The sequence below is a fragment of the Lathyrus oleraceus genome, chromosome 3 (assembly GCF_024323335.1).
Source record: "Lathyrus oleraceus cultivar Zhongwan6 chromosome 3, CAAS_Psat_ZW6_1.0, whole genome shotgun sequence".
Lineage (NCBI taxonomy): Eukaryota > Viridiplantae > Streptophyta > Magnoliopsida > Fabales > Fabaceae > Lathyrus > Lathyrus oleraceus.
This window is the reverse complement of record NC_066581.1, coordinates 186,803,603-186,823,820: the sequence shown is the minus strand read 5'-3', so window position 1 is coordinate 186,823,820 and position 20,218 is coordinate 186,803,603. Positions and strand designations below refer to the sequence as shown.

Sequence of the window (20,218 nt, the reverse complement as noted above, 5' to 3'; positions counted from 1 at the left end):
CAAACTTTTTGGAGCTATGATCTCTCCATGTTGTTTTCATTATAAATAGACTTCCATCTAAATTATTATAGTTTCATTCCCCCTTTTATTTAATTTGCAACAAACAACCTACTTACACTAAAATGAAAGTTTTCAGATGCCTTATTTTCGCTTGTATTCCTAAAATAAATAGATCCATATTAGATTCTATTTCTAGAAGATATGTTTCTTTAGGTCTTAAGTCTGGTATTAAAGGTCATGTTCTATATGATCTTAACAATAAACAAATCTTCATTTCTATGGACATTATTTTCTTTGAGAATATACACACATACCACATTATCCAAACTTCCGATACAAATCCACCAAATTTAAAATAACCTTTTTATACTGACATTTCATTTGAATGCCTACATAATAACAACAACATCCCTCTTGCTATTCCCCCAACCTCTCATAGACCAACAAAATAACCCCTCTTCCACCACCCTATCTACCCCAAACATCAATCATTCTCACACTCCATAACCTTCCTATACCACTCCTAACATATCACCAAACTCCAACACCATTCCCACAACCACTCCATATAACACAACACTTCGTCCCACCATTCCAGCCTCACCCAATAACATTCCCACTAAAAGCCCACCTAGTGGCCAAAGGGTTTAACCAAACCAAATGCATTGACTATTTAGAAACCTTTAGCCCTGCTATAAAAATGACCACCATAAGACTTCTTCTATCTATAGCTTCATCTCAAAACTGGTATTTACATCAATTAGATATAAATACATCCTTTTTACGTGGAGATTTAGATGAAGAAGTTTATATGAAATGCTCTCAGGGATTAAAAGTTTCTATAAAGAACATTGTTTTCAAGCTTAACAAGTCAATTTATGGACTTAAGCAAGCTAGCCGAAAATGGAATCAAAAACTTACCAACACTGTTTTGGATTTAGGATTCGCCGAATCTAAATTCGACAACTCTCTTTTTACAATAAAATATGGTATTTGTTTTACATGTATTCTGGTCTATGTTGATGATCTTGTACTTTCATGAAATTCCATTTATGAAATTAACACCATAAAGATTATTTTAGATGATAAATTTAACATTAAAGGCCTATGAAATCTAAAATATTTCCCTGTCTTCGAGATTGCTCGTTCATCAAAAGGAATTTCCATATGCCAACACAAATATAGTCTTGATTTACTTCAAACTGTATGTTTACTTGCTGCCAAACCAGCTTCAACTCCCATGGAACCCATAATCAAACTTGATAATGAAGAGGATTCTATTCTGCCTGACATAACTCAATATAGTCGTCTTATTGGTAAGCTTTTGTATTTGACTCATTCACGTTATGACATTAGCTTTGTTGTTTGCAGGTTAAGTCAATATCCTTCAAAGCCAGTTGTCGCATCCGCGAAAAACAACCGGCGGGAAAAACAAAACAAACAGAGCCGCCACCGTGCGTTATTTATCCCAAAAGAGGGAAAGGAAACGCTCGAAGTAAACCTGGAAAAGACATGGTCTCGTGACCAAAGAGAGATGGGATCGGGAGTCGGTTATGCGAAGGGAAGGTATTAGCACCCCTACGCATCCGTCGTACTCGACCGGATCCACGCTCAAAAGGATAGAAGAAAGGTTGCTAAACACTGCTCAAAGAATGCACACACACTGGAATAAGACACAGATGGAAGAAAAAGGGGGAACGGGCTCGCTAGGATATCGCATCCTATGCCTACGTATCTCATCTGGAATGAGAATCAGAGCTACCGTAGTTCGGCTCACGCACGCCAAACAAAACACAAACAGGAAACCGACTGCCAATCGCTGGACTTATGTCAGACTCCACACAAACAGGCAAACATGGAAACCGAATGCCAATCAATGGACTTACATCAGACTCCGAACCAACAAACACACACAGGAAACCAACTGCCAATCGCTGGACTTACGTCAGACTCCAAACGCACACATAGGAAACCGACTGCCAATCGTTGGACTTACGTCAGACTCCAAGAAACAAGAGGTTAACCGGACGCTGAGTCGTCAAAAGTAACAAAGAAGTTGAACAAACAAGCTAACAGGAAGTCAGGTACTCGAGCCTGCTAACCGTCAAGCAAACACACACAAAAAAAGGAAAAGGGTGCCCGGAGAGATCTCGTACGATCTCCTGCCTACGTACCTCATCTAGCATGAGGATCAGGGCGACGTAGTTCCCCTTAACAGGGAAAGAACTTCTATCCTGACCAGAGACTGGGAAATGACAAACTAGAAGGGAGACTGACTCGAGCCTAATAATTATCATGCAATCCACAATGGTCCTAGGTTGAGATTTCTATCTAACTTGCACATGCAGCAAGCTATCCTAAACAGCACAAGAAAACACATACAAGCACAAAAAGCAAGCACACACACTATATGCAAACAAATGGGCTCATACAAGGTTAGGCTGTGAAACACAAGCCAACTGGAATCGGGTGTAGTTAGCTCTTAACCCTAACATTGAGAGTTAGGGTGAAGCAGATGAAATGGGAAGTGAGGGTAAGACCTCACAGCTCTTATCCCTAGTCTGGGAGAGCTTGACTCAAATAGAAAATGTGGGAGTTCAGAATGTAGGAACTCTTCTCCACAGATGACTGACACAACAAAGATCTTGGGTTAATATCCACAATACATCAACACAAGGTGTGTGAGCAAGGTGGATGACACACTGAGTAGCAGGAGATGGATTACACATCTCTTTTATCTGCCAATTGCCTCTTAAGAGGTCTTTACCTGCTTGGCACAAAGATAAACAAACACAAGCATTGCCTCTTAAGGAGGGCTTCAGACAGGTGCCTGCCCACATAACAGGACAGGTCTTCCAGACTACATGAAGTCAAAAGAGTTATACCTCAGTGGTTAAGCAACCCACAAGCTAGCAAAGCAAGTTCAAAAGAACTCAGAGCAACTTAGGTACCTGAAAAAAATCTAAACCAATCAGTTTACAAGTCAAACAAACAAACAGACAACAGTCAATCACCCAATCAGACATATAGTCAAAGCATCATGCAACAATGTGCAAGGCACAAGCTCAATGGAACTTGTTCTCAAAACCTACAAAACAACTCAATATTAGCCAACATCAATCAACTAATCAACTCAAATGAGTGAGCGACTCCAATCATGGCAATGTGCTTCTTAACCTGAAATCCACAATCCAAACAGTGAGTCCAACCACTAGGTCAAAACCTAGGGTCAAAAGTAGGTCAAACATTCAAAACAGAACATAAAATTTAACATGAATAAACCTTATCCAATCAAGAACACAACTCAAAAGGTCCCATATCAATATCATTAACCAAAAGCATTTCATGAATCAAACATGGCAAGGTATGCAAATTGTGACCACATTGTGACATCAGAAGAAATAAATGCACATTAAATCAAAAATGACGCAAATAATCTTGGAAAAATTCATGAGTAACCAGAACATTCAACATGATCATCACACAAAAAATTAGAGGCATTGGACATCCTTAGGCATGGCAGTCACATATCATAAGTCAAGGCAAGCACAACAAGCACATGTGTGACACAAATTGTCACACCAAGTTAGCATAGGCATAAAATAGAAATGGTAATTGATAAAAACCTCAAACTAAAGCCAAAACAACGCTCAACATGTCTAGAAATAGTGTGCAAAAATTCAGAAGCATTGGATAAGCCACAAGCATTTTGTGATCAAATGAAGTTCAAAGCAATTTTAAAGCTCAAATGTGATCAACCAGAATGACAAATCTCAATTAAATCAGAAATGATCCAAAAAATTCCAACAAAATTCATGCACAATCACAATATCCATATCAAGCATCACACAAAAAATCAGGACAATTGGAGATCATTTAGCATGGCAAACACATCATATAAGTTGAACACTCAAAGGTGTGACACAAATTGTCACACCAAGTTAGAAAAATCATAAATCAGAAATGACAATTGATAAAAATACCAAATCAACACCAAAATGTCAAGCAAAGTGTCTAGTTTCATCATGCAAATTTCCAGATTCATTGGATCAAAGACCAACATTTCATAAATGAATAAGCAAGGCAATGTCAAAATAGCATACATGTTCAAATATCCTAGGGCAAAAAATATCCAGCCAAGCACAACTTGCAAAATCATGGTGATAAAAAAGTAGAGAGCACAAGGATCATAATGCAAAAAACCTGGTATTTTTTGGAGCAATATTCAAATTGTTTTGATTTTTTAAAGATTGAAAGTAAAAATGAAATAAAGTGTGACAATTGAAATGGAATTAATTGAAATATTTATTTGAATTTTTAAATGGCGCCAGGAACCACACAAAACGATGTCGTTCCATTTATTTGTTGGCAAGCAAAGGCGCAGTCAACATAAACAGACCAATCAGAATGCACGCATGGCCATGGGAATCAACCAATCAGATTGTAACCCTAACAAACACATGAGGAACGGATTATCGTGGCATAAACAGATCAAAAGCGTGGCCTTAGGTCTGCATCATCTTCTTCATCACACGTTCATGAACAGTGAAGCATCTCAAGAACATCAAGAACAAAATTACCAGAATTCAAAATTGAATACATCAATATGTAGATCCTTCATCATAGATCACAGATATATGCATAGCTAAGCTTGAATCAACACATACAAAGAGAATCGAAGCAATCATCATTTATGCACAAAACTTTAAATTGACCTAACTCACTCAATTTTGCATGAAATCTCATGGTTCAAAGCTCAGAATAATCACAACAACAAGATCTACAAATATATCATAAGAATTTTGAGAAAAGAGAGATTCGATTCAATGACCTCTTGAAGAGAAGATTTGGAATTCGAGTGATTCAAGGCCTTGTGATGCTCCAATGCTTCTCTATGATGCTTGTACAGTTGATTGGATGAAAACTTGAAGTTCAATTGTGCATGAATCAACCAGAATTTGGATTCACCATTGTAGCTTCCAAGCTTCAAGCATGAACAAACAGGCGCGGATTCTCTTGGTTCTTCCTTCAAACTTGCTCAAAGATGCTTCCAAATGATGAATTGATCACGATAAATGCAATTTGTTTGAAGAAATTGGAAGAAAGTTTTGAGAGAAAAATTTGTGAATTTGAGATCTAGATCTGAAATTATGAGAGCTAATGCTGAAAACAGTTAGGATTTGCTTTATATATGCCATGTTAATCACTCTTTTAATCATGCTTAAGCCAATGGATAAGTGTAATTAACATTTTGGAGTGTAAGTGCAAATGTGATTTTTCACCCTATGCATGAAATGCATGGTGAATAGTGCACGAATTCTGATTCATTTCCACTTAAAATTTGATTTTAGAGCCAATGGTAATGGTAAAATGATCAAGCCATGCACCAATTTTGAATTCCATATTTTCCCTCCAAAAATCAAGTGAATTTCCAAATATTCATGTGATGATAATGCATGTCATGTAATGCAAGATTTGGAAACTAGAGATCAAAATAAGAGCAATGCAAAAAGAGCCATCCAATTTGGAGCTTTGGTTGAGAAGTTATGCTCATTTGAAGTTCAATGCACACTTTGTCAAGTTTTGATCATATCTCCTTAACCACACATGAGAAATCCTTGATCTTGGACTTTTTGGAAATGGGAGAGAAAGATCTACAACTTTCATGTTCAACAAAATTTCATTTGAAGCTTTCTTGATGATGTAATTTGAAGTTGAAGTTGGTCTAAAACCTTTCCATTTTTGGAAAATTCAAATTACAGGTCACTTGCTATTTTTGGAAAGTCTTGATCTGACTTCAAATTCTTCAATGTTGATGTTTGAAATGTCAAATGAGACTTGTTTTAACATGAATGAAGTATTTCTAATCACTTCCCACCTCCAAATCCACAGTTGACTTGGCAGTTGACTTTTATGGTTGACAGATGACTTGAACATACACTGATGATTCTGAGCCTCAACCACTCGATGAAATGGCACCAAAATGAAACCCTAGCTTATACAAGCTCAATAAAATCACATGATGATCTCCATCTCAATAAAGACCTCATCTCCTTGAAAAACCCTGACTGGTATAATGCAACTGATTAGGGTTGACCAGAGGTCAAAACCCTAATCCCCAGGAACATGATCAGGAATAATGAACCATGATGATGATGGTGTACCATTTCAACCAAGATAATACCCAACCTCCTTGAGGAACCAATAAACCCTAATTGAAGCACAAACCTCAGATGATTAGTGATCAATTCAGTAGACCCTCAGGCTTGAATCTTTTAACCCCTCTATCTTCTGATAAAGACCTAGGAGGATGACTTGCTTATTTCATATGATATGCAAAGATGTAATGCCTAATGCCCTAAAAAATGAAGTGCAATATGCCAAGCTAGTCCCAAGAGAGGAGGGCAAATTTTGAGGTGTTACACCAACCAACACGCACCTGCAAGCTGCACACAGGGTACTATGCTACATTAAAGTTACTTCTGCTCTGACCCTATATTTCAATAGTAATTCCAAGCTTCAACTCACAGGTGTCGCAACGCGAAAAACAACTGGCGGGGAAAATACAGAGCCGCCACCGACGTTATTCATCCTATGACGGAAAGGGAGCGCAGGACTAACCTAAGAAAGGGAAAGGAACGGTCTTACGACCTGAGATTACAAGGTACGGGAGTCGGTTACGCAAGGGGAAGGTGTTAGCACCCCTCACGTCCGCCGTACTCGATGGGATCCACGCTCAAAAGATAGCTCAAAGAAAAGGAAAGGGTTGCTAATAAACTGCTCAAAGAAAATGCACAAACTGGAACAATAGATAGGTATGGGAGAGAAAGAAGACGGAGGAAGTGGACTCGGCAGGATGTCGCATCCTGGGCCTACGTAGTTTGTCAGAAACAAACATTAGAGTCAACGTAGTTCGGGAAAAGGAGACATGCTCGCTAAGACATCGCGTCTTATGCCTACGTATCTTCTCTATCCAGAGGAGAATCAGAGCACTCGTAGCTCGGCTAACGCACGCTGAAACAAGACACCATAAAGGGACGCTGAGACGTCAAAAGAAACACCCAAAAGGAAACAGAATGCCAATACATGGACTTACACCCGACTCCCAACAATAACAAAAAGGAAACAGAATGCCAATACATGGACTTACACCCGACTCCCAACAATAACAAAAAGGAAACAGAATGCCAATACATGGACTTACACCCGACTCCTAACAATAACAAACGCTAACCAGCGAACACCAAAGAAAAATGTTATCAGAACGAACCCCAACAAAGTAACCAAATATCCAGAATAAACCCCTGATATGTATAACCAGTCACCACAAATGAACCCCAAAGATGAACCCCAAGTGAATAACAATCGTCACAAATGAACCCCGAAGATGAACCCCAATACGAATAACAGTCATCGCAAATGAACCCCGAAGATGAATAACAATCATCACAAATGAACCCCAAAGATGAACCCCAAGTGAATAACTATCATAAAAAATGAACCCCGAAGATGACAAGAGAAATCCCCCAAGTCAATATAGGTGAACCCTGAACGGATAACAGGTAACCAAAGTGAACCCCAACTAGTGAACCCCGACTAATAATAGAAGAAATCCCCTAAGGTATGAACATACCACACACACACATGCTGAACAAACGGGTACTCACACCAAAGCAAACAAATGCCGGAAACAAAGGCACGATATGGTAAACACAAGTTAAGAATAAGGGTGAACACGTGCGAAAACAAAGAAAAGGGTGCCCGGAGAGATTGCTCTCAACCTCCTGCCTACGTATCTAATCTGGTATGAGAATTAGGCGACGTAGTTCCCCTTACCAGGGGTAAAACACTCTCCTAACCAGAGACTGGGGAAACAACAAACTAATAGGGAGACTGAAACTCGAGCCTAATAGTTGTCATGCAATCAATATCCCTAAGCTGAGGTCTCTAACAAGAATTTGACTCAAGCTGGACGCGAGCCAACTCAAATATAAACTCTACATACGTTCAACTTCCTCAGAAGTCAATCGTACGACTCCTACAGAAATGGAGATGAGAAGAGGAAAGCAAATAACCACACCAACACAAGTGAACAAGCATCACACACTATATCCATACAAGAGGCTCAAACAATGGGTGGGCTTTAGTCAAGAGGGGTCATATCAACCTCGACAAACAAACCAAACTGTAAGGGGTAATCTGTAGCTCTTAACCACTAACATTGAACGTCAGGGTGAGCAGATTAAAATGGTAATGAGGATGAGACCTCATAGCTCTTAACCCTGGCCAGGGTGAGCTCATGACACAGAAAACGTGGGGATCCAGAAAGTGGGATCCTTTTCCACTTGACAGACTCTGGACAAAGATCTGGGGCACATGTTCAGAAGCATCAGCACGTAGTGCGAGCATAAAGAACGACACACCGAATAACGGGGAATCGGTTACATATCCCTTTTATCCGTCAATTTCCTCTTCTCTTGGAGGTCTTATCAAATATAACACATGCCTCTTCTTGGAGGTCTTTGGGCACAATTTTAAACAAACACAAACAGAGCCTCTGAAGGAGGACTTGCCAGCAAAATGCCTGCCAAAAAGGTGATAGGACTTTAGACTGTATGAAGTAAGAAGCTAACTACCTGAGTGGTGTGTCAACCACAATCCAATGCTGAAGCAAGAGCTAAAGCAAGTAAGCAACTAAGGTACCTGTACAAAGACTAAACAGTTAGTACTTCAGTCATAAAACCAGAAGACAAGCAGTGAAACCCTCTAACAGTTACACAATTCAATGCATAAGTGCCCTGGCACTCAAATGAGCTCATGAGCTCACCACATCAATTAAAACCCTACAAAACAAAAATAGGTCAGAACTCAATGCATCTCACAAGGTGAGAATAAACCCAATCATCAATGATGAGTATCCAAACCTGAAACACAAGACAAAGTTAGTTTATGTACATCCAATCAACACAACAAAGCATAAACAAACCATGGCATGAAATGAATTGAATCAAGATCACTCCAAGTCATAAGTAGGTTCCTTCACATGACCACCCAGTAATTCATAATCCAATGATCCAAGATCAACCATAAACCCCTTGAAAACTCAAGTAGAACAAGCTTGCACTCAAAACTTGCTCACACCTCCTCAAACACTTCTCAAAGCCTCCAAATGATGTGAGAACCCCAAATAAACTCCAACCAATGATCACAAGCCCCAAACAGAACCATATGAACCCCTAAACACCAATCACCAAGGCCAAAGACCCACCATACCTCAAATACCATTCAATTGCTTCAAAGGCTCCAAAATAGGCCTAAATCACCTCAACAAGTCACCACAAGCCTCAAACCATTCCAAAGTTCAAAAGTCAGTAGGATCATGCTTCTAAAATCATCTCTAATGAGTCACCAACCCAATTTGTAATCCCATCCATTCATCTCATACCAATAAGAACCTCCACTCCCTCAATTCCTTACAAGTCCCCTTGAGAATTCACTTGTGTCTCCAACCTTCAAATAAGTACCAAATTAAGTAGGACTTGAATGAATGCACCAATCAAATGAATCAAGACTCACAAACCAGGGATCAAACCAATGCAAAAGAGGCAAAGGCTCACACCACAAAGAAAACCCCAAACCAAACCAAAGAATGGACCAAGAGCAAACCCCAAAATTGGGTCAAAACCCTAGTACAAAGACAAGACTCAAAACCTAATCAAATGACCAATCCAGGACCCATACTTTTTCACATCACACATTCAAACACTCCCTCCAATATCCTCAAAAGTACCAGCATCAAATCCATAATCAAGTGCCTCAACTTGCCTATGCCATGTAATGACCAAAAATATGCACAAAATGAACTTCTACTTAGAAAATTCATATCAAATCAGAAATGCATGCAATGACTTTGGGATTTTTTGTATGAGTTTCTTATGCCATGAATGTTCAATATGCAAGAGATCAAGTCCAGAATAATGCAAATGCTATGTGAACAAAAATGCACCAATTCAATGTCAAAAATGTGACACAAATTGTCACATTTTTCTCTCTGTGTCAAAAATGATGATAACATGTGAGAAAAAATCCAAACCAGTGGCCAAAAATTCATGTCATGTATGAATGTCATGTATGCAAAAGAGTGGATCAAAAGGTTCAAAATAGAGGATTTCACAATACATTGAATGCACTAGGTCAATTTGGCACAACATTGATTCAAAAATTCCCACATAAAAATCCAGACATCCAAAATTCTTGAATTTAACACCATAAAAAAGTAGACACAAATACAAAACTATGAAAAAAAAATTGGGACTCAATTGGACAATTTTTGGATTTTTTATGAATTAAACAAAATGACCAAAATAATTGAAATATGAAATAGAAAATTGAGGGAAATGAAATATTTGAATTAAATCAGGAAAAATCACAAGCCATTGGATCTGGCGCGCTTTTGTGATCAACGGCTCACATTCAAATCAGTGAAACGCACCGTTTCACTAATTGACTCACCCTCCCCAGTCAGCAGTCAATGCACGTGTGGCCTTGGTCAAACGCATCTCCTCCAATCAATCTCCCACGCATGAAGCCACATGGCGTCCACTCAGTAAACCCTAACATTAACACAGACGCCGGAGCTCCGCTCCGGTCGTCTTCCCCGAGGAGCCCCCGGTGGCTCCCACGGCGGCACCACCCAATTTTTTTCCAGAAATTTGCCAGACCACCACCATTCCACTCATTTTTCCACGCTGGTTCCAAATATCCTATTAGATTCTCCTAATTCTTCCTAGATTTGGCAAATCGAAGAGAATAAATTTCCAGATCCAAACTTTCAGTCGCCATGAAATCCTTAATACTCACTCAATCTCAATTCTAATCATATATTCATGACCTACACAACACGATCTTCAATCCTATAACCTAAAATCAACAAAAGGAGAGAGTGAAAATGGAGTCACCTGGAAATGGAGATCTCTGAAATCGCGTTCTCAAAAGCTCAGTTGCTCCAGATCAACTCCTTTGAACTTCCTTTGAAGCTTTATGCAAAAAGAAATGGCTGAAACCTCTTGAATGCACCTCAATTTCCAAATCCGTTCATTATGATAATGCACTTGAACTGCTTAGTTTCTTGAAGAATTGCACCAAACGATGGATGATTCTTGATCAGTGAAGCATGAGGATCAAGAATATGCAATGATCTTTGAGAATTGTATGAAGAAAATGCAAATTCGAAGAGAGAGATTTTTGAGAGTTTCTTCAATTCTAGATCTGAAATGGTTGTTATGGCAGTTATGATTAGGGTTTCGCTATTTATACTCCCTGCTAATGACACTAATAATCATCTTAGCCATTTACTAATCATGATTAGTGAGTTATTATGCCAATTGCAAAAATGTAAATTAATCTCCCATGGCCATAACGCATGTGTTCAGCTCCATGCTAGGATTTCAATCCACTCAAGAGCAACCAATGGTCATGATTTGAAGATTATTTTGCTTGCATCTTAAGCCAAGAATGAATGGTGAAGATTTGCTTCATTTTGAACATGTGTGAAACAAGGAACATACAAGCCTCTTTCATGCATGGAAAGGGCTCAATTTTACTCAAATGTGGTCTATGAAGAATGCTGAAGTGAAGCCTTGCCTTGGTTCTTTGTGAATTTTGATTTGTAGCATGATATCACCCTTAGGACAAATGTGAAATAATGTGACTTTTGGCCATGATTCCTTGAGGCTTAGCTTACACAAATGAGTCAAATAATGTCACTTTGAAATGCCTTGCACATGAGAAGCACTTTGCAAAAAGAATGAACCAATTTGAAGCATTATATCAAAAGTTATGCCATTTTGAATTTCCATGCACACCTTGTGATCAAATGACCATAACTCCTCAACACTTCATCATATGGACATGAATTAGGACTTTTTGAAAAAGGGAGACAAAGATCTACAACTTTCATATTCACCAAAAATCCATTTGAAACTTATTTGATATTGAAAAGTCAAGTTGAAAATGGACCAAAAACTTGCCAAATTTAGAAACTTTGAATTATAGGTCATTTTCCATTTTTAGTAACTTTTGCCATGACCTTTGAATCTTCAAGATGGATGTTTAGAATGATGAATAGACCCCATTTGAACATGATTTAGGTGTCCCAACTCATTTCCCCACCTCATAGCCCTCAGTTGACTACACAGTTGACTTTTGGTCCTCAGATGACCTTGAGATGTCTTGATCAAATTGAACCCCTACCACTTGGTGAAATTGCTTCAAAATGAAACCCTAGATCATGTAAGCTCCTTGTAACAATCATGTGATCCTAATCCCAAGAAAATACCTCATCTGTTTGAGAAACCCTAGTTGGAAGAATTGCATTGATTAGGGTTGACCAGAGGTCACAACCCTAATTCAGAGGAACTTGCGGATGAACTCTGACACCCTTGATGATGATAGAACCATGATGATGGTGATACATTCTTGCAGATAAGATGATACTCAAGACCCTTGAAGAATCAAGAAATCCTAATTGAAGCCCATACCCTCAGATGGTTGATGATCAATTCATAGAGACCCTCAGGCTTGAATCACCTAACTTCCCCATCTTTTGAAAAGAATTTGGAGGATGACCTTCTCGTTTTCATATGAGATGCAAAATGCAATGCCTAATGCCCTAAAACATGAAATGCAATGCCCCAAACTAGTCTCAAGAAGAGGAGGGCAAATTTTGAGGTGTTACAGCTGCCCCTATTCAATCCACTATGAACCTGTCGATATGAACAACCTTGGATTTCAGATGATCAGGGTGAAGAGTGGTTGAATACCAAGAACAAACGAACAATTTGCGCTCCGCTGGAAATTTTCTTTTTGTTATTATTTTTTGCTTTTCTTGAACCCTTAAAACTTCTTTGATTTTTTTTCTTGGACTCCTACACAAATATTTTCTTTCGCGCGGATGATCCCTGATCACCGCGTTTGAACCCCGACAACTTCATGTCACTCTTGCTGCCAAACAATGAACCCCGTTCTCCATTTGAACCCCAGTCCCCTGACGATAACTATCGATCATCATTGTGAACCCCATTCTCCAGAAGACCCATGTGTCTCCTTTTCTCCATTTGAACCCCATTCTCCAGAAAATGCTCATCACTTCCTTTTCTCCTGGTGAACCCCAATCTCCACGTTGATCGCGTAACGTTCTTCAACTTCCATCTCCGCACGACGGAATCTCTTCCTCCAATATCGCGCTACTGGGGAATATTGTTGATTCAGAATACGATGCCAAACTCCTCAGAGTAACATCTTCACCAACCAGCTAAACCAACTCTCAAACGGTAACCACGACTCGAGACTAGCTTATACTTGCAATGTCGATGCATGAGTTTTACAGCGTAATGCTCCATAACCATGGAAATGCTACGCAATTAGTTATGCAATATGCTATGCTTCTCTAAATGATGAATGCATAAAAAGTATCCCCCCTCAGGGGATGGCACGAGCAACTCTGTTGAGGAACTCGATATCGCTCCAATCTCCAACCCTGCTTGGGATAACACTGATGTCCGAGGAAAGTGTAACCCTCACTGGGGATGACCTCCACTGAACTCGATCTGCTTGGTGACTTCACTGGGAAAAAACTACCAACGCATACCCCTGCCGGGGGGACAACAACCTCCAGGCCTGGCTGCTGAGGAAACACCAACCTCGAACCCGCTGGGGAGATACGGAATATTCGACACGGAACACCCGTCGACTCGTTGAACACTGGTATTCACCATCTAACCACAGTGTAAACTTTCCACTTTTGAGAGCTCCCAGACTCATCCGGTCTTTTCCGATTCATCACCTTGTATGCTCGACTTCTCCCTTCTTCAAGAAAATCGACTTCCTTAGATTCGTGCCAACTCTCCGGTCCTCAGACTTTGAAGAGTCTTCTTGATTAACCCTCTAGGATCGTCACAATTCTTTCATCGTCTCTAAACCATTCTTCAATTCCTCGTCCCTGATTGGACCTCAAAGGAGTCTTTTGTCAAAAAGAAACGCTTCGTACCACAACCTGCAAGTGAGTGAAATAACCAACATCACCTGCAGAAGAGATCGTCAGATAAAACGTTCCCCAGGCGCGCCAAAATTTCAACACCCAAGTCACTCAACCTTCCGAATAAGATTTCAAGTTTCAATCCTCTAAACATGCATTGGAAGAGACCTCTACATCTCAAAACGCAAAGATTCTTATCAAAATAAACGGATGTTTTTTGCAATCAAAACGGTAATGAAAACAAAAACAAAATTATTTGACTGAATATGCATTTTATTGATTGAAAAAGGTGGCTCCTAACTGAGCAGTACACAGGAAGCAATCTCTGAAAAGAGGTAATTGCGCACAAAAGGAAAATCTATCCTAATGGCAATGTGAGCCCGTGATCTCATCAAGTTCCAACCCGGTTACAACCCATATGTCCTCAAGACTCTCCGCGCTTTCTGCCTTCCGAAACAAGACGCTTCCGACCGATCTCCGCTTTTAGATTATCCAGGTGTCAAATCCAAAGTACAAACGACCATGCTAGACGCAGTTGTTCGTTTCACTCCCTTTTTTTCCTGGACCGCCCTTTCGGGTTTTCAGTCCACCGGGATACCATTTTTTGCCCAAGCCGCCCTTGTGGGGTTTTCGACTTGCCGGGTGTACAGTTTTTTCTCCTTTTTATCCCTAATTTTTGCCCGAACCTTTTTCATTTTCATCATTTTTTTTGGTTCGCCGGGATGCCCATTTTTGCCTGTACTATTTTATTCTTTCCGTCCAGCGGGTCTCTTATACGAAGTATTTTTTAACCGCGTCCGCATTCACAGGGGATGGAAAATCCTCACCATCCATGGTCGTCAACAACAAGGCTCCGCCAAAGAAAACCTTCTTGACCACGAATGGACCTTCATAACTGGGTGTCCATTTGCCCCGACGATCGTTCTGAGGAGGAAGGATCCTTTTCAACACCATATCTCCCACATGGTACACACGAGGTCGCACCTTTCGGTCAAAAGCATGCTTCATTCACTGCTGGTACAACTGTCCATGACAAATGGCCGTCATCCTCTTTTCCTCAATCAGGCTCAACTCTTCATACCGAGTTCTTACCCATTCAGCCTCTTCCAATTTCACATCCATCAGGACTCTCAATGATGGAATCTGGACCTCAACTGGTAGCACAACTTCCATCCCATACACAAGCAAGAAAGGTGTTGCCCCAATAGATGTACGCACTGAGGTTCGATACCCGTGCAATGCAAACGGCAACATCTCGTGCCAATCCTTATAGGTCACGACCATTTTTTGCATAATCTTCTTAATATTCTTATTAGTCGCCTCGACCGCCCCATTCATCTTTGGACGATAAGGAGAAGAATTGTGATGCTCGATCTTGAACTCCCGACACAATTCTACCATCATCTTGTTGTTGAGATTAGAACCATTATCAGTGATGATTCTTTCGGGAACCCCATATCTGCAAATGATGTCTCTTTTCAGGAACCTGGCCATGACCTGTTTCGTCACGTTTGCATAAGACGCCGCTTCCACCCACTTGGTGAAGTAATCAATAGCCACTAATATGAACCGGTGCCCATTCGAAGCCGTAGGCTCGATCTTTCCGATCATATCAATGCCCCACATAGCAAACGGCCACGGAGACGACATCAAACTCAACGGATTTGGAGGCACGTGCACCTTGTCAGCATAAATCTGGCATTTATGACATTTCCGCACGAAGTTGTAACATTGAGCCTCCATTGTCATCCAGTAATATCCAGCCCTTAGCAACCTTTTCACCATCGCATTCCCGCTGGCGTGGGTACCAAACGATCCCTCGTGCACCTCTTTCATCAATTGGCTTGCTTCTTTGTCATCGACACATCTGAGCAAAACCCAATCAAAATTCCTCTTGTACAAAACCCCATCTTTATTCAGATAGAACACCATGGCCAGCCTCCTCAGAGTCTTTCGGTCCTTCTTAGACGCTCCCTCGGGATACTCTTGGGTCTCCAGATAACGCTTGATGTCATCATACCACGGCTTTTCATCATCAGGCACTGTTTCGACAACAAACACATAAGCCGGTCTATCCAACCGTCCCACCTTAACACTAGGAACTTGATTCCACCACTGCACTTTAATCAAAGCGGCCAGAGTAGGCAAGGCATCTGCTAAAGGATTTTCTTCCCTCGGCACATGGTGTAATTCCATCTTGGTGAAGAACGTCAACAATCTCCTCGTATAATCCCGGTATGGAATTAAATGGGATTGATGCGTAAGCCATTTCCCGTTAACCTGGTTCACAACTAAAGCTGAATCCCCATAAATAACAAGGTTCTTGATTCACAAATCAATCTCCTCTTCGACACCCAAGATACAAGCTTCGTATTCAGCCACATTGTTGGTGCATTTAAATGTTAGTCGGGCAGCAAAAGGAATGTGGGATCCCTTAGGCGTAACCAAAACAGCACCAACTCCGCTACCATTCATGTTAACGGCTCCATCAAACATCAGAATCCATTCGGACTCAGGGTTAGGCCCCTCCTCCGGGATAGGTTCCTCACAATCTTTCGATTTGAGAAACATGATGTCCTCATCGAGGAACTCAAATTTCATCGGTTGATAATCCTCAATGGGTTGTTGGGCGAGGTAATCAGACAATACACTCCCCTTTATTGCTTTTTGAGAAGTGTATTGGATATCGTATTCAGTCAAAATCATTTGCCATCTCGTAACCCGTTCGGTCAATGCTGGCTTCTCAAATATATACTTGATCGGATCCATCTTGGAAATCAACAAAGTGGTATGAACCAGCATATACTGTCTCAGTCGGCGAGCAGCCCATGCCAAAGCGCAGCAAGTTTTCTCGAGTAGTGAATATCTTGTTTCACAGTCGGTAAACTTTTTGCTAAGGTAGTAAATTGCATGCTCCTTTCGACCAGACTCGTCATGCTGCCCCAGTACACACCCCATAGACCCCTCGAGGACTGTCAAGTATAGGATCAACGGCCGCCCCTTCACAGGAGGCATCAGAATCGGAGGCTCCTGCAAATATTCTTTTATTTTTTCAAATGCCGTCTGGCAATCATCATTCCACCTGACCGTTTGATCTTTTCTCAACAACTTGAATATGGGTTCACACGTGGCCGTTAGATGAGATATGAACCGTGAAAAGTAGTTCAATCTACCTAAGAAACCAAAAACCTCTTTTTCTGTTTTCGGTTCAGGCATTTCTTGTATCGCTTTTACTTTAGCAGGATCAACCTCGATTCCTCTTTCACTTACAATAAACCCCAGCAACTTGCCGGACCGCACTCCAAAAGTGCACTTATTCGGATTCAACCTTAATTTGAATTGTCTCAACCGGTCAAACAACTTGGCCAAGTCTACCAGATGCCCCTCTTCTGTTTATGACTTTGCTATCATGTCATCAACATAGCATTCGATCTCATGATGAATCATATCATGAAACAAAGTCACCATAGCTCTTTGATACGTGGCACCGGCATTCTTGAGACCGAATGGCATCACCTTATAACAAAAAGTGCCCCACGATGTGATGAACGTTGTTTTCTCCATATCATCTGGCGACATTTTAATTTGATTATAGCCAGAAAAGCCATCCATAAAGGAAAACACCGAGAATTGAGCTGTATTATCTACCAACACATCGATGTGAGTTAATGGGAAATCATCTTTCGGGCTAGCTCTGTTCAAATCCCGGTAGTCCACACATATCCTCACCTTTCCATCCTTCTTCGGTACCAGCACAATATTCGCGACCCAAGGCGGATAATTAGTGACAGCTAGGAAACCAACATCCAACTGCTTTTGTACCTCCTCTTTGATTTTCATGGCCATCTCGGGTCGAGTTCTGCGCAACTTCTGCTTTACTGGAGGACAATCTTCTCTCAATGGCAACTTGTATACAACAATATTGGTATCCAACCCTGACATATCTTGATAAGACCAGGCGTAGATATCAACATACTCTTTCAACAGTGCTACCATTCTGCTCTTGACATTCATCTCCAAAGCGGCCCCAATTTTTACTTCCTTTCTGACCTCCTCGGTGCCCAGATTAACAATCTCAACTCGCTCCTTGTGCGGTTGAATCACCTTCTCCTCTTGTTTCAACAACCTGGCTAACTCTTCTGGCAGTTCACAATCTTCTTCGCCTTCTTCTTCGGCATGATAGATCCGGTTGTCGAAGTCATATAGGGGTGTAACAGAATTGTCATCAATGAGATCCAGAGAATAATCGCATCTGCATGAATGTTGATTCATGCGTTGCTTTAGGGTCGGAACGAGACAAATTAAAAGGAAGGAAAATGAAAATAAACATTGCCATTTTTATCATGTTATTTTTTAAACTGCAAAAACAGATGAAAAACAGAGAACACCGCTTTTAATGCGAAAAACATCCGTTTATTAATGATGCAAATACTGCAAAATGAAACACATGAGGTGGCCCTTACAATGGACCATTACGTTTCGGGCAAAACGTATGGCTTTCATGCAAAAAAATTAACAAACAGAAATATTACTCTTCACGCAGAGTGATAGTGATGATCTTTTCGGCTTTCCAGTTCTGGATCTCCATTCCTGGTACGCACGGTTTTATCCATGAGTCGAGCTCGCAGTCACTGTCAGTCTCTTCACCCACCGTACAGATACGTCCTGGATCTAGCATTTCAGCACTAGTGAATGTGAACGATTGGCGACGACCTTTATTCTGTCCAGACGAGCCTTGGCCTGACTGATAACCAATCCCAAACTTATCCTCCTTCACCGCAACATCTATCATTCTTCCCCAACCTGGGGCCTCTCCACTTTTCACTACTTCCACAACCTATTTATAAGAAGCAATGGACGGCTTTTTCTCTCTTTCGGCGAAACCGGCATTCTCCACCTTGACGGTTTCGAACGCCTGGCTTGGTGTTTCGAATATTTCACCGTCCATTTCCACATACTTAAATGATGACAACTGGCTGACAAAAATATCCTCCTCACCACAAACAGTCACGACTTGCCCGTCCAAGATATACTTTAACTTCTGATGTAGAGTCGATGTTACTGCCCCAACAACATGTATCCATGGACGGCCGAACAAACAGTTGTACGCCGGCTGAATGTCCATGACACAAACAGCTCAACTTCACCGAACACAGCCCTTTTAGAGCCGTCAAACGCTCTAACCACCAGATCAGTAGGCCTTAAAGTCAATCCCTCACAGTCCAATTTAGCCAAGGCCTTCTTAGGCAACACATTGAGTGACGAGCCCGTATCAACCAAAACATGCGAAAACACAGCTCCTTTACACTCCATCGAAATGTGTAGTGCCTTATTGTGATTGTGCCCATCCATAGTAAGATCGAGATCAGTGAAATCCAACCCATGGCTGGCATTAACACTTGATACCACTGTCTCCAATTGATTGACTGTAATCTCCTGCGGGACGTAGGCCCTCTTCAAGATCTTCAACAAAGCATCTTTATGACCTTCTGAACTCAACAACAAAGATAAGATCGAAATTTTGGACGGAGAATTCTTAATAATTCTCAAAAACTCCTCAGCTTCAGCATCCAACTCACTTTCCGGCTCAACAGGCGCCTGTGCCGCTCTAGGAGTATCCTCACTCACCACCAGCTTCCCTTTTGCCCGCTCTAGGAGTATCCTCACTCACCACAGCTTCCCTTTTTCCCTGGCTAAAGCCTTAGCCTTATCTCTCTGTTCTTTTTCTACATCACCACCTCTCAACGTGTTAGGTGCAAACAACCTCCCGCTGCGAGTGAAACCACTAAGCCCGACATTGTCCACCTTTGAAACGGTGGCATCAACTGCAGCATGATCTTCTTTCTTTTCCCCATTGCAATACACATCACCACCATAGTCCCATGGCACAACACCATCACTTTCATACGGAATAGGTCCAGGTACCGTGATGGTAATTGGAACCACATCTGCCGGCACTGACAAGTGGACAGGATCAAAATAGATGGTTATCGTTGAAATATCCTCATTCTCCAAGGCAACTTTCTCAAATCGGAGACTTCCCTCATCCATCATTTTCTGAACCGTCTCCCTCAACATTACACACCCATTTGCAGTTACAGTACAAGCAGCACAGTAATCCTCACAACCAGGAAAAACTCCATTCTTTAACAAATGACTCTTTACCATAGACATTGGGGTCCT

The 20,218-nt window shown here is 41.0% G+C and overlaps 1 protein-coding gene across 1 annotated transcript in view; it reads right to left on the bottom strand.

Moving 5' to 3' along the window:
* The window catches only part of LOC127130336 (uncharacterized), an 83,810-nt gene extending 64,983 nt beyond the window's left edge, over positions 1 to 18,827 (bottom strand). The window contains exon 1 of the mRNA XM_051059364.1: positions 18,692 to 18,827. Coding sequence (XP_050915321.1) covers positions 18,692 to 18,827 — 136 coding nt within the window. The remainder of the gene's footprint in view (positions 1 to 18,691) is intronic.
* Between the last annotated feature and the right edge of the window lie 1,391 nt (positions 18,828 to 20,218).